At 36.7% G+C, this 13,816-nt stretch overlaps 1 protein-coding gene across 2 annotated transcripts in view; it reads left to right on the top strand.

The window, feature by feature from the left end:
• pth1r (parathyroid hormone 1 receptor) overlaps window positions 1–13,816 on the top strand; it is a 48,152-nt gene that overhangs the window by 10,356 nt on the left and 23,980 nt on the right. For both annotated transcript variants that reach the window (XM_051402130.1, XM_051402121.1), the window contains exon 2: window positions 11,010–11,112. In XM_051402130.1, coding sequence (XP_051258090.1) covers window positions 11,010–11,112 — 103 coding nt within the window. The remainder of the gene's footprint in view (window positions 1–11,009; window positions 11,113–13,816) is intronic.

Below are 13,816 nucleotides of genomic sequence, written 5' to 3'. Positions count from 1 at the left end.
TTTTGCCTTTTTTAACAATTCATTGTGAGTAATTTCAAATTCTGTAAATTCGCCTTTAAAGAATAATGTAGAGTAAGAGTAATGAAGCTTATTTTCATCTGCAAGGTACAGTAGTTTGCTTTCAGTTTATAGTATGTGCCATGGCTGATGTTGATGTAAATTTGAAAGGGATTGTTAACAATTATGCAAATGAGGAAACGCTCAGAAATCCTGATACTGTATGATCCTTTGATGTCCCAAGGATCAGTTCTACATCAGTTCACTTCTGCTTTGAAACCATGAATATACAGCATATTATCTAAATTGAAATCCATTTCTTGCCATCAGGCAATAGTACAAACCACCAGCTTCCTATATGGTAAAAAACCCCTTTTCAAATTTCAGTCTATAAAGATGGTTTTGTGATTTTGTGCTCCTTATTGACTGATGTGCAAAGTGAATTAATTTCAACTGTGTTACCTTGTTGTGTTGACAGTGAGCTAAACGTATAAAGGATATTGACCTGTTCTCATCCGTGTGCACTGTTTGCCTATTGCTACAGACTCTGCCTTTACCCATGAGTTCAAGGCATTTTCAGTCAAATAAAAACATGGTTCAAAGACCTCAGCGCCAGTGACCTTGTAGTAAGTGGAAAGTGGAAAGCTCCTGCTGACAGGCCAGTTGCAGGCCTCTCAGTTGGAGTACACCGTGAACAGTGTAGTCCATGTGTGCTTACATTTTCTTCACTCACTAGACAGTCTGAGCATCTTCATCTACAACTGTTTGCATTAACATTTGTGTCTCTGATATGTATTAAATCCTTTAAATGCAGTCCCTTTTTCTCTCTGTAGTTAATCCATTAATGGCTCAGCACGTCATTTAGTGGCTTTATAGAATCAGATTTGTGGAAGAACCACTTTTATAGAGCCAGCAGGGCTCTGAGCAGCAACTGAAAAGAAATAGGAAAAAAATGACAAATAATCTGTATTGGTCAGAGTGAAAGAAAAGTAATAGACACCCTGTTAACTGGGTGTGTGTTCTACCTTTTTAAGGGTTGTAAAAAGGCACAATAATCTAATTAATAATCTCTGTTTTGAATTATGGCTTGTTTGAGGCTTCAGTGTAATTTTTATTTAATTTTCCTTAATAGCTTGTGTTTCAAGTGGACACTCGTGTGAAGGCTTTTTTCTAGGAGTCATGCTAGAAATTACATGTTATTTATGTTCACCCTTAGAGCAGTGCTTTAGGGAAAGACACAACATATACAAACATATGCAATTTTAAATATCATTTTGAAGGTCACAGTAATGTTGAGTAATGTCCACAGGAAAATCTTTAGTTCATTAAAAAAATAAAATAAGAATAACCTTGTGCTAAAGATAAATTGGAATACATTAACTAATTTGGCCACATGCCAACATTATTAATTACACTTTGAAACCAATACCTATTTCATAATGGTTGTTAGCTCATTAATCGGAATCTAATGAGTGTAATAATCATTCTTTGATGTTCTATTAAATTAGAGAGCTCCAGCATGACTTTACCATTGATTCATGATTTTAAATTCTGTTTATGCTAGTATGGCTCCTGCAAAAAGCAACTCAATCAAGGTGACCATCTGCACAAGGTTCACTCTCAGCAGCCCCTTCAAAGCAAATCAAAAGGGTGAAATATTAGCAGGCAATGAGAGACACCTTGGGTGATTAAGCGGTGCCTAATTTGTCTACAATTTAGAGGCTTTATTGGGAAGGCAGTTACAATTAGGGGTCTTATACAAACACTGTCCTTGTCCTAGTTCTTACCAGGCAGCAGGCTGATTTGGTTAACAGTGGAAAAGGGGCTGATTGCATGGAGTGTTGCCCTCTACATGTGTCACCTTTTTGTGCTCAGCTCCTTCTTCACTCAAATGTTAACGTCCACAGCACTGATTGCTGTGTTGTGTTCTGCTCTCACTGGTAATGACACACAATATACTTGTTGCAGAATTTATTTTCATCAGGTTTGTAAGGTCAGAAGGACAAGCATTGTATCTGTCTGTCTTCAAGATGTGCTTTATTGTGTTGGGTCTTACTGGTCAAACTAGTCAAATTCTTTGCACGCCTTATCCCACTGCTTGACTGTATGCACCTAAGATGTGTCTTGCCTATTGGACAGCTATGTCCACATCTGGTTCACTGACTTTAGTTTTAACATTATGTGGTAAAAATTTGAGAGCTTTTGAAGCACCAACGCATTTGACTTAAAAGCAGAAGATCAGCCAGAATAAATGGTTCAGATAGATGAAGATTTTCCTTTAATTATTGATTAAGCTTCTGATTACTTTCTCAATTAACCATCAACAATCAACTGTTTTGTGTCTAAAATATCAATCAGTGAAAATGACAATTTCCCAAAAGCCCAAGGCAACACAATATTCAGCTTAGCATCACATAAGCAAAAAGAAAGCAGCAAATTGTTGCAATGGAGAAGCTGAAACTAATGAATATTATTAGATGTTTGTCAATTAACTATTAGGGGTGGGAAATAAAGCTAAAATAGTGTATGATATATATGTAATTTATACAGTGTCATCACATTTATATACATTGTGAAGTTGTGAGTTTTCAAAAAATTAACCAGGTGGTCATTTTTGGTTGAATTAAAGACATGAATAATCAATTTAACAAAAAAAAATCTGTAAATCCAATATTTCCAGATATTAATCTTGATAATTTATTGTCCCACAATGGCCTAATGAGCCTCTTTTGTCTCACAGTACTTATTGTGCATCCTTACTGAAAGTGATGTTCTGTTGTTTAGTAACTAGGTCTCACTAGGTGCTCTTTAATCTTCATATAATGGAGTACTCACAAATGTATATATGGTGGTGGGTTAAACCTTGTTTCCATTTCAAGTTTAACTGACTTAGTTGAACTGCTGCCTTTAAACCATAAATTTAATATACTAAAATGAGCATGCAAAGTGTTTTCACAAACCTTTGTGAAACCTATAATTTCTGACACTTTATGAACATTATATTGTAATTATTTTTGTTATTTTACCCATCTGTATGAAAATTAGGGTAAAATATTATTTGACATTGCTGACACTGCGTCTGTGTTTGAGTCAGTTTGTAAGAAATACAGGAACAAGCTTGAGCAGACAGACTCATCTGAATGCTGGTGGTGGCTCAGTGGTGGTTGACATCCATTTAGATGTGTGAAAGTGTTTCATCGTTAATGACACTTTGGCTTTGTGATGTTAAACAAAGTGCAATATCAATTGAAAAAACACCCTGCAGGCGACTAATTATAATGTTGACAATGAGATTGAGTGCTCCAATACTGCAACAAGGTTCTTCAAATTAAGTGGATTTACTGTTAGTTAGAGACTGAAACGTAGACACCTTTGTGGCAATGGTGAAGACGTTGATATGAATGAACAGAAACAAAAAGCTTTGCATGTTGGATGCTCCACCTGGAAGACTGAATCAGGCCACCTGACCTGACAGTCAACTCACAGGCATCATTCATTTATGAAACCTTTTGTGTAAAAAATTACCTTTGGAAAGCTTTCAGACATTTTAAGGCTTATCCTGTTTTTTTTCTCGCAGCAGTATGTATTTTGGTGAAAGTCTCATTTAAAAATGGATGAGTCCATTAGAATGTACCTGCTTTCAATGCTAATAAATATTGTAGTGCCCTACTTTCTGTGACCTCACCTATTTTGTTCTTACAATTACTGTAGGTCAAGGCAATTTGCAGGTATGTAATTAGAATAACCCACAAACGTGACACATTCAATACTACAGCCGATAATAAGTCTATTTCTTAACATATAATGTGTGCATTTATTGTTTCTAAGGTGGACACATGTTTGTTTCAGACTCTCATGATGAAAATCGACAAAAATGGATGAAGCTTTTTGAATGATAATATGAACACTGACATTATCTCATGTTTTATCCTCAACTGCTGTGATTTAGAGGATTACTGCAGATGTTGCCAAGCTGTACTGCGAGGGTATCATATTCCATTAATGCTAGTGTGTGTAGTAAAAGTACACGATCTGTTACATCTGAAAAAAAGCTCTCATGGATTATAAATCCACTTTAAAACATATATTTTTAACCTATAATCCTCACAATCCATATATAAAAAATGACTATATTTACATCTATTGTAACCCATCGTCCTCATAGCTGTCTGCTACAAGTGTTGTTAGTTGACGATTTCGTTTAATGTCTGGTGCATTTGATTGTTGCATAACCATTAGTTCTTAAGCTTTTGATGAAAATTAAAATGATGCTTTTGCATTGCTTTATTGGAGGAACGTCCCATACTTTGCGTATTAAATCACTTATATAACACAAGAATGGTCCTTTTTAATTTGAGCGAACAACACAATCACAGCTATCTGGGCTCCATGAGATGTATGCTGTCTCTCAAAGCACACACAATGTTTCCATCAAGGACAAAAGTGCTGTTCTTCAGGCTTACGACCAGAGCAGGGTATAATTAGGAACTAAATGCTGCTTTAAGTCAGAATGTGGTCTGCGAGCATTTCCAAAGGACAACCAGTCTTGTGGTTTGTGGTTTTTATCATCAAATGCAAATTGCACAGTTGAAGAGGAGTGGCACTGACTCATAGAGTTTATAATATCCAGGAACCTCATCCGCTAAAACATTCATGCGGTGCAATATGTCAAAAGTAACATATTCATGTTTTTTCCAGATAGTGGACAGGCCATTAAAAACAAGATTCAGCGGAGTTATAATTTTCTGGACCCCCCTATTTTGTGGAGAAAAAAACATACAGGAAAGTCCAAAAGCCCTTGGGATCAAATTTTGAATTTATGCCAACATCAAGGAAGTGAATGTTAGCCTATGGTGTAAAGAATGGCAAATGACCAAAACAAGTACATAAAACAAACATTCGACTGTATTCCCATAATAGAGGCGCTTTACAGTGACCAGAGTAAATATTATCTGTATATTATTTATCATCCATGTGATGAAGTGTGATCTGGAGAGGAAAGTCTCACTTTATACGACCATTTACCTAAAAATCTCATCCTTACTGAGGGATCAGCGAACAGAGAGAGCCATTATTGGAAGACTGATAGGGAAAATGAATATGGTTTGTGTTTCCAGTTAAAATAGTAACAGAGTTGTGATCAGAGGTTTTATGTTGACATACAAAACATGCAAAGACACGACTGTATAACACAGAGTGCATATCTACAGTTCCCCTCACATGTATAAGCAATTTGATAGTTGGTTGAATACTAATCTCACTAATTTACCTTGAAATGATTCTGAGAAACTGTATGTCACACTTAACATATCTCTGTAAAAAGGCATCTGTCAATAGGGAGAAAATATCTGATTTATGTAAAATATTCAAGCTCGCCCGTGGTTCATTTTAGCAAATAAATCTTCCACAATGTTAATAATTTCACCATGTATTACAGTATAATCATAACACAGGAAAATGTCATTATTCTTCTAGTGTTAACACTGGATGCAAAGAGAACAGCTACAGTACTTCATTGTACAAACTTAAAATGCATTACGGTTCTGATTGGTACAGGAGACAGTTGATGTACTGGAACATTAAAATCCGCATTTGGTTTTGAGACAAACAAAATGCCGTTTTATCTTTATTACTGTTCGGTGACATTTTTCAGGCACATCACACCCTAGAACTTCTGCTTCTGGTTCCAATCTGCATTTTAACGTGTTTTGTTCATGTTGGAGATGAAGATGAAGAGGCTGTCAAAATCCCAACTGTTGTTTTGGCTCTCAGCCAGCAACTGACAGAGAAGAGTGAGCTTTTGGACTCTCAGTGGTCTTCCAGTGCCACAATGAAGATTGCCTCTCAGTTTTCAAACAAAGTTATCTCCTAATCTTACAGCCTCCCCCGTAGGGCCACCATTAATGCCATGCCACACTTAACTGAATAAAACACCAAAACCTATCTTGGCCATTTGTTTTCTGTTTTATCATTTGCTGGTCTTTTACTGGTCAAGCAGGTTTTAGTTGGATTCCTTTGCAAATTGCAACACTTTTAAGATGTCTTTATTCAAGGGATTTGAGGATATTCCCTTTGAATGACCACAGCTTAGGCCTTTTGTGCAGCATATTTGTTAATTCTTCATAGGTACCTCACTAACAGTCAATCATTCAGTTGTATTTTACATTATAACCCATTTCCGCATTGTTGTGAATCACTTATTTGGATTAAATGATTGTGTCTTGATATTTATGCCATGTTATGGTAAAAAAAAAATCTCCAGTGTTTTACATTAATTTAATCATCTTTATCTTTTCAATTAATATTTGAAATATACTTATAAGCAATCTGCTGTTACACTAGATATCAAGATGCATTTTCCCTGTGTGGAATTGTGAAAATATGCTGTAAATCTATGTTAATCCTGGTGGGGAAATTTTCTTTTAAAGGTCCAGTGTTTAACATTTAGGAGGATCCATTGGCATAAATGGAATATAATATTCGTGACTACATTTTCATTAGTGTATATTCACCTCAGAATAAGAATCATTTTGTTTTGGTTGTTTTACTACCTTAGAATGAGCCTTTTTATATCTACACAACTCCACAGTTCATGTGTTCCATATCAAGATGTAGAAATGTGGAAATCGTGTGAATCCTGGTGGAGAAATTTGTACAGAGGTCAGTAAAAAGGGTACAACCCTTTGAAGATTCAGTCTTTTGTTCAGAAATACATGACTGTCATGGTTGTCAGGTTGAATATGGGTTTAATTCTCTGGACTGTTCTCTTCTCAACTTTTTCAGTTTTGTTAAGTCATGTACTTTTTTGTATTTAGACTACTTTGTCATGGCCTGAGATACTACTAATGAGATCATTGGGTTCTACTTTGAATTGCGATCCATTGTTGACTTGTTATAGATAATTGCACTCCATTGAACTCAGTGGTGCTTTTGCGGTTCATTTAAACTTTTTGGACACTCTAGTTTTTTGTTTTGTGCTTTCTAATGAAAGTCTACCTCACAAGCTCCAGCATTTGACTCTCTTATTCACTGTAGGGCATTTCAGGAAATGACTTTGGTCAACCACAGCTTTCTTGAAAAAAAAAAAAAAAAGCACAAGGCTGTCCACAATCAAGACTGTTGGTAATGTACCGGAAACCCAGTGTCTCCACTCAATGTATGCATGGCGTCTATTCACATGACTCATCTGATTTATTCTTTTTCTACAAAAAATAAAAAAATCAACAAATGAACACTAATGATGTTCATTTATGACAAGCTAAGCCTTTTTGAATAAATATAAAGTAGCATTATGTTACTAAAATTATTTAGTAACCAAATGCTGTAATTAGAAAACTAAAACTAAACTGTAAATGTGCCTTCAGTCTCACGATATACTATATAGTCTCAGTATTTAATCGTAGTGGTTCAACACTGTCTTGACACACCAGCCTAAATACAGTTCTCTCAATATTGGTCTTATATCCTTGCAGAGAGCTGCAGTTTAAGTCATCAAGCCACAGTTTGTGGAGACAAATAGAAACTTGTGGTTTATTCAAGTGGAGTTTGTATTCTAGCGACCAGTGATGAAAACACACATATTCATATAGTGTGTATTTTTCTAATTTTCATTTCATTTTTGGCATACACTCAAAAGCATTTGACAAAAAGATTACTGTGTTTTTGAATGAAATGCAGCAAATAAGAATGTCCATGTTTCTCCCTGTGAGAGTTGTGTTTACTTTGGAGGTTTGGAGTCTGGCCAGTGGAGGAGGAATAGTTTTCAGAAATAATCAGGGGGCACACTTATTACCCAGGATTCTCTTCTTAAAATGGTAAACGATATGTTTCTACATCCCTGTGAGCTGGAGTCTGCAGATGAAGGAGAAATTTCCCTTGCTTTTGAGAAAGAAAATAAACCCCGAAACTCAATGCCTCATTTTAGTTTAATGTTTCACCGGGGCTCAAAATGCGCTGTAAGATATTTGTTCTCAGTGTGTTGGAACAGCAGCTTTACTTACCAGGTCTGTAGAAAAAAAGCGAACTATAGCTAATGTGCACCCTGTGATTTCAAAGTGTAGTAAACTGGCTGACATTTCACTCCACTTTGAAGCATTTGACTGCAGTAAAAATGACCCTGATGACAAAAAATGCAACTTATTGCAACAACTTAATATATTCAGTTCCAAACTGTGAAAATACACAATTACAAAGCTGCTGAGACACTGATACTATACAACACTATGCAGTGATTATAATAACGCTTGGATTTTTAGAGCAGATACTATCCATATTCCCTGTTTCTGGTTTCCTGTTGGTTGAGCATTCACCTAAAGTAACACCAGCCAGTTATTGAGATGAAAATAGTATGAACGTCTCAGGAGCATTTAGTGGAATATTCTATATTGGCATAGTTAGTACAGAAAACAGGTAGTATCTATCCTTGTTCGCCTGCGGTCAAATGTTGTTCCATCTGTGGTTGTTTGCTGTGCAAAGCCATAAACGTCTTCATTCTGTAACCTTATTCAGCTCTCAGACTGGACATCCTTATTTCAGGGCTGAAAGTAGTGAAAATATTGATGGATTGAGGTATTATGGTTTTGTGTGCAGCAAATTCACGACAGCTTGGTATTTTTACAGTTTAATTTTAAGATCATGAAATTACGCACTTGCATCAGAGACATTACATACACGTCTTTGTTCCCAAATAACTCACCATGCAGATTTAGCAGTTCCTCAACAGCTTATTACAGAATATAAACAGGCACCAGAGAGGGGGTTTGCTTTGCTGCAAAGCCATGTTTAGTGTGCAGTACATGTGCAGTTACTACAGTTACTGCATTCTACATCAAGTACTGCACTGTGAGTACAGATTTAAGGTTCTTATATTTGAAGTCTACTACTATTACTACTATTATTTATAACTATTATTTGACAGCAATAGTCACAAATTGAGTAATAATAATCCCATCATATTATATGTAATCTCACTCCAGCAGGGGCAGGGGAATATTTTCACTTTTGTAGGATTTAACTTGTTAAAGGCCTAAACATAAACACAACTCTGCAATCATACGCTTTTTAAAAAGCTTTCTCTAGTGAGCAGCAGCTGACACATGCATTATTTAACAAATTAATTATGTTGGCCAGATTAAAATCTCATTTACAAGGGCTTCATGGACAAATGAGTGGCATCAAAGTATAGTTACAGACAGGGATTAGTACAATAATTATATCATAATAAGAATATGTCCACACTGCCTTTGCCTTTTGTCAGGTGAAGCAGAGGCGATGGTTTAATCTTGCTTTCTGATTTGTTTTATATTTTAAAAATAAATAAAAATAATTTTTAATAATTTTAAAAATCTAATTTGCATCGAGAATGGATGGAATACATGTTTTTGGAGTGTAATTATTTGTATCTGTGTATGCATCTAACCTCTTCATTCTCTCTGTCTCTTTTCATTTCTTTCTTCTCTGCAAGTTGTGACTAAACTGCTTCTTGGCAAATGAGTTTCCCATTACTATATAAACCTGCCCACTTCTTGTTTTGATAGAATTTGATTTCTTTACATCCAGACATGTAATTTGCATCTGAAACTGACAAATACAACTACAGCCAGGGAGTCAGCTGCTCTGAGCAAAAGTCTGTCTTTAATTTGAACTGTTTGCTCTGCATCACTGAACCAAAAAAACAGACTGGGAGTTTTTTTAGCCATACCTCCAGGCAGACTGTATGCCATACACGTTTGTTTGTTTTGTTGTGTGGATACATATTGCATTTTGCTGCAGTATGAAAACTCCTTTATGACAGAGAAGAAAATCCTAGTGATTTGTGCACTGATCTATGCTTTAGTTGTAGCACTGAGCTTCAGTGTCTATGTTTTCATTTTCACTTTTCTTGTCACGCTCTGTTAAAAATGAATGTGGTCATTTTCAATACAGTCACATTTGTCATTGCCCAAAAGTGATCCACGAGCAAACAGCGGGCCAGTCACTGTGACCTATTAGAATGGAAAATGTTTCCTTGACTGGAAAACCACACCTGAGGTGCCACGCCACTCTGTAAAAACAATGTTCAAAAACTATGAATATATAAGGTGTAAGAAAATGCCGGGAATAAAATGTCCTTTTTGTCCATGTTAAAACTTTGTCATGTCTGATTAGTGACCACGTAGAGGATATAACCACAGGAATACAAAGTGGGACTATAAACAACGAGTGAAACTAATACTGTTTAGTCAAGGAATAGTCTTCTACAACCTTTTTTTGCTTAATGACTGTTAAGACAGAAATAAATATACAGCTTTGCTCATGAACAGTTTGACAGGTGGACTGTTGCGGTCAAAGTACAATCTAATCTGACCTTCCTGAAACAGAACAGGCTGTCCAAAATCCCAGCCACCCTGTTGCTTTCACTGATATTCCAGTAGAGTATAGTTTGAGGATTATTTCACAGAAGGAAACTGGATTTAGAGCGAGCTGTCTGCAGCACTATGGCCAGGGATGCAGAGAGCAGTGGTTAGAGGGTTATGGAGCAGCTGTGAAGATGAAATCATGTCTGGAGATAGCAAAAATTGCAAATACAATATTGAGTTATGGTCAGAAAGGTTTATATATGGTTATGGTTAAGGTTGATATATGGTTGAGGTTGAAAAATCTACTTTGAACCAACATTTTTACAGCAGTCTCTGTTTAAATGTTGGAAAATGCCATTGAATCAACATTGTATTTGGGTCATGTTTTTAGCATTGAAACACCAACATTTAATCAGCATCAATATTGTCTCATGTGCCTACTGCCAACTTTCCCACCAATGATGCATTTAATGCTGATTTTTACTCAAAGAGCAAAGTTTGAACAGTTTCAGTTAAAAAACACATTTGTCTTTTGGCCTCTTTGGACAGATACAAAATTATTGCCTGATGATGTCTTTTTATATGGAGCTTTAAGAGCATGCATCTTGCACATCACTGCCATTTACATTTCAATATTTACCTTTATTAACTCCATGTCATTTTCTATTTCTGCAGGTTCATGCAGATGATGTGCTCACAAAAGAGGAACAGATAGGCCTGTTGTTCAGAGCCAAACGAAAGTGTGAGGGGAACATCAAGTCAAAGCACAGGATTCCTGGTGAGTAAAGAAACAAGAATAAGAGTCTACAATCATGCTAACAGTGCTGCTTGCCACAGAGGGGCTTTGAGCTAAACCCTAATCTCAGCATGTTTTCATAATAACAATGCTAACATGCAGATTTAGCAGGTAAAATGTTTACCATCCTCATCCATGTTTGCATGTTTAACATTTGCTAATTAGTACTAAACACAAAGTAATGGGAATGTTGTTACTTTTGCAGGTATTTGGTCAAACCAAAGTATTCAACACATTAAAAAAAATGATCTGATGATGGTGCTAGAGAAAAGGTCAGGGGATAATAAAGGTAGTATAATTCATTCTCAAGGGGCCATCAATGACTGTCCAAAATTTCATGGCAAACAAGGCAAAAATTGATATTTCAGTCACAGTGGCCTGGCTGCAGCCACATCGCTAGCATGACTGATCTAATTTTTTTTTGCTGCAAGGACATCTGTAATCACTCAGGAGCTGGTAGCTTTTGGCTCATCATTTGCTTCTTTAACCAGATTGTGATTTTTGTCATGCCATAGTATGAGAATAGAATGACAAAGAGATTACATTGTTGATGTTTCTCATGCAAACCACCCAATTAAATGAGTATGTTGGATAAATACCAGATAAAATCCATAAGCCTGTCCATCATGGTTCGTGTATATCGACCAAAATGCCTTGTTTAGCAACACTGGAGGAAATGAATTATGAACAATGTGTTTGATTTTGACAGGCTCAAAGTCTCATTTTATTAGCCTTGATTAGGTTTCCAATAGTGTGATTTTCTACTACCTGCAACGAGTTGCTTTGAAAAGATTTCTGCCAGAGACACTTGTGTCAAAGCAGGCCGAGCCATTTATCGCAGCAAAATGGTTTTATTTGTCAGAATAGGCTGAGCTATTGAGGGAGCTCCCCAATGAGTTCCAGCTGGAGTGAGGGGTTCAATGGAGAGTGCAATAAATCCCCCAGGCACTCCACAGAAGAGAGCCTTATGGACACAGATTTGAAATCCCCACAATGTATAAGGCAGGGGGTGCCATCAGGAAGGAGGAGTACCAGGAAAAAGCTGGAGTGATGGAGGAAGACATCAATCAACACAAACAGTAAAGTTTACTAGGAACTATGGGAGTAAACGGCATAACCAATAGCAGAACTGCGATGATCACAAGAGTGAAAGTGAGAGTGCGTCAGGCTGTAAAGACCGCCTTGTTGTCCTGATTGAACGTGATTGGTGACTTGTTTGAATGTGATTGTTGATTATAAGAGCTTATACTAATCAGCTGTATAAGCTGCACACTTCAGCACTCTATAACAACCACCCTGATGCTTCATTAAAAAAGTTCAAGATAGATAAAAATTTGGGAGACAGTTTTTGCCTTTTTTTTTGCTGATACACTCAAATCAAATGCCTTTTTTTGGAGCAGTTACCAGGCAGTTGGATGTGTACTGTAGGTTGATGGTTACATTATAAAATGCTGCTCTGTTTCCTTTGACCTCCCTGTGGCTTTGCAGAGGCTGGGATTGAAGGCGAAGCTGATCTGGGGGTGTATTTGTGTATTTATGGGTGTCTGAAGAGCGCCATTTTCCAGCAGACCCCAACATCTACTGTATCCCATTGTGGTTACTGTCATTTTCCCAGTTGATTGTTCAGAGGAGAATTTGAGATTCCATAGCCAAACCAATCGTATTATTTTCTCTTTAACCCCAGTGCATTGTGGTCGCATTGAATTCTTCGACCCTTCAAACGATACCCCCTTGTAAATGAAACACATAATTAAAAATGTTTACTTCCAAGCTAAAAACACAAAAGCTTTTGTTGACCGTTACCACTATGGTTACAGTGCCCTGTGAGGTATTTCCCAACTTTTCATGGTTTTGATAAATGTACACAAATCTCCAACTGGATTTGAAAAAATATTACAGAATTGCCACTATTGAGAACTGCAGGCGCCAAACAGCAGCTTGCATAAGATTTCCAGGGTTTATGTGACAGTGCTGAGCTTTTTCTCATAACCTTTTTAGCAAGATGGCCATAGATGCTAATGCAGTGCCAGTCACACATTTGGCCTCTTTTAGATGAGAGTCTGTGCTACTCATCTGACCACCATCATGCTTAATCCATCCTGACATGTCGTAGTGGCTGGCAAGCCTGGTGTCACACTTCACCATGCACCTCCAAGCAGATTTGCAGGTCATTTACATAATGTTTGTAGATTGAATCTGAAGGTCGGAATTGTACAAAACAAACTGGCATTAAACCAAATTGCACATTTCTCACAGTCTTGACTGAACGGCACATATGTCAAATATTCTAATTACTTAAAGGAATAGTTTTGCATTTTGGGAAATGTGGTTTGCTTTCTTGCAGAGAGTTAGATTAGATAGATTAGATGGTATAAATGAAGCTACAGCTATCAGAAAATTGGCTAAACAGTGCATAAAGACTGGAAATGGGGGGAGTAGTTTGCTTGTATCTGTTGGAAGGTAACAAAATCCATCTAGCTAGACCACAAAAGAACACTTACATGTGCTTTGTTGTGTGCAAATAACACATTGTAGTTTTATGACGGGTTGTGTACTAGAATATTTCTGGCTAGCTGTTTTTAGTCTTTGTGCTAAGCTAACTGTCTACTGGCAGTCGTTTCCTCTTTAGCCTAGTGTGGAGACATGTGAGTGGTATCAATCTTCTCATCTAACTGTCTGACTGTTG

This window comes from Dicentrarchus labrax, unplaced genomic scaffold, assembly GCF_905237075.1.
Source record: "Dicentrarchus labrax unplaced genomic scaffold, dlabrax2021, whole genome shotgun sequence".
Lineage (NCBI taxonomy): Eukaryota > Metazoa > Chordata > Actinopteri > Moronidae > Dicentrarchus > Dicentrarchus labrax.
This window is presented reverse-complemented; position numbering and strand designations above follow the sequence as displayed.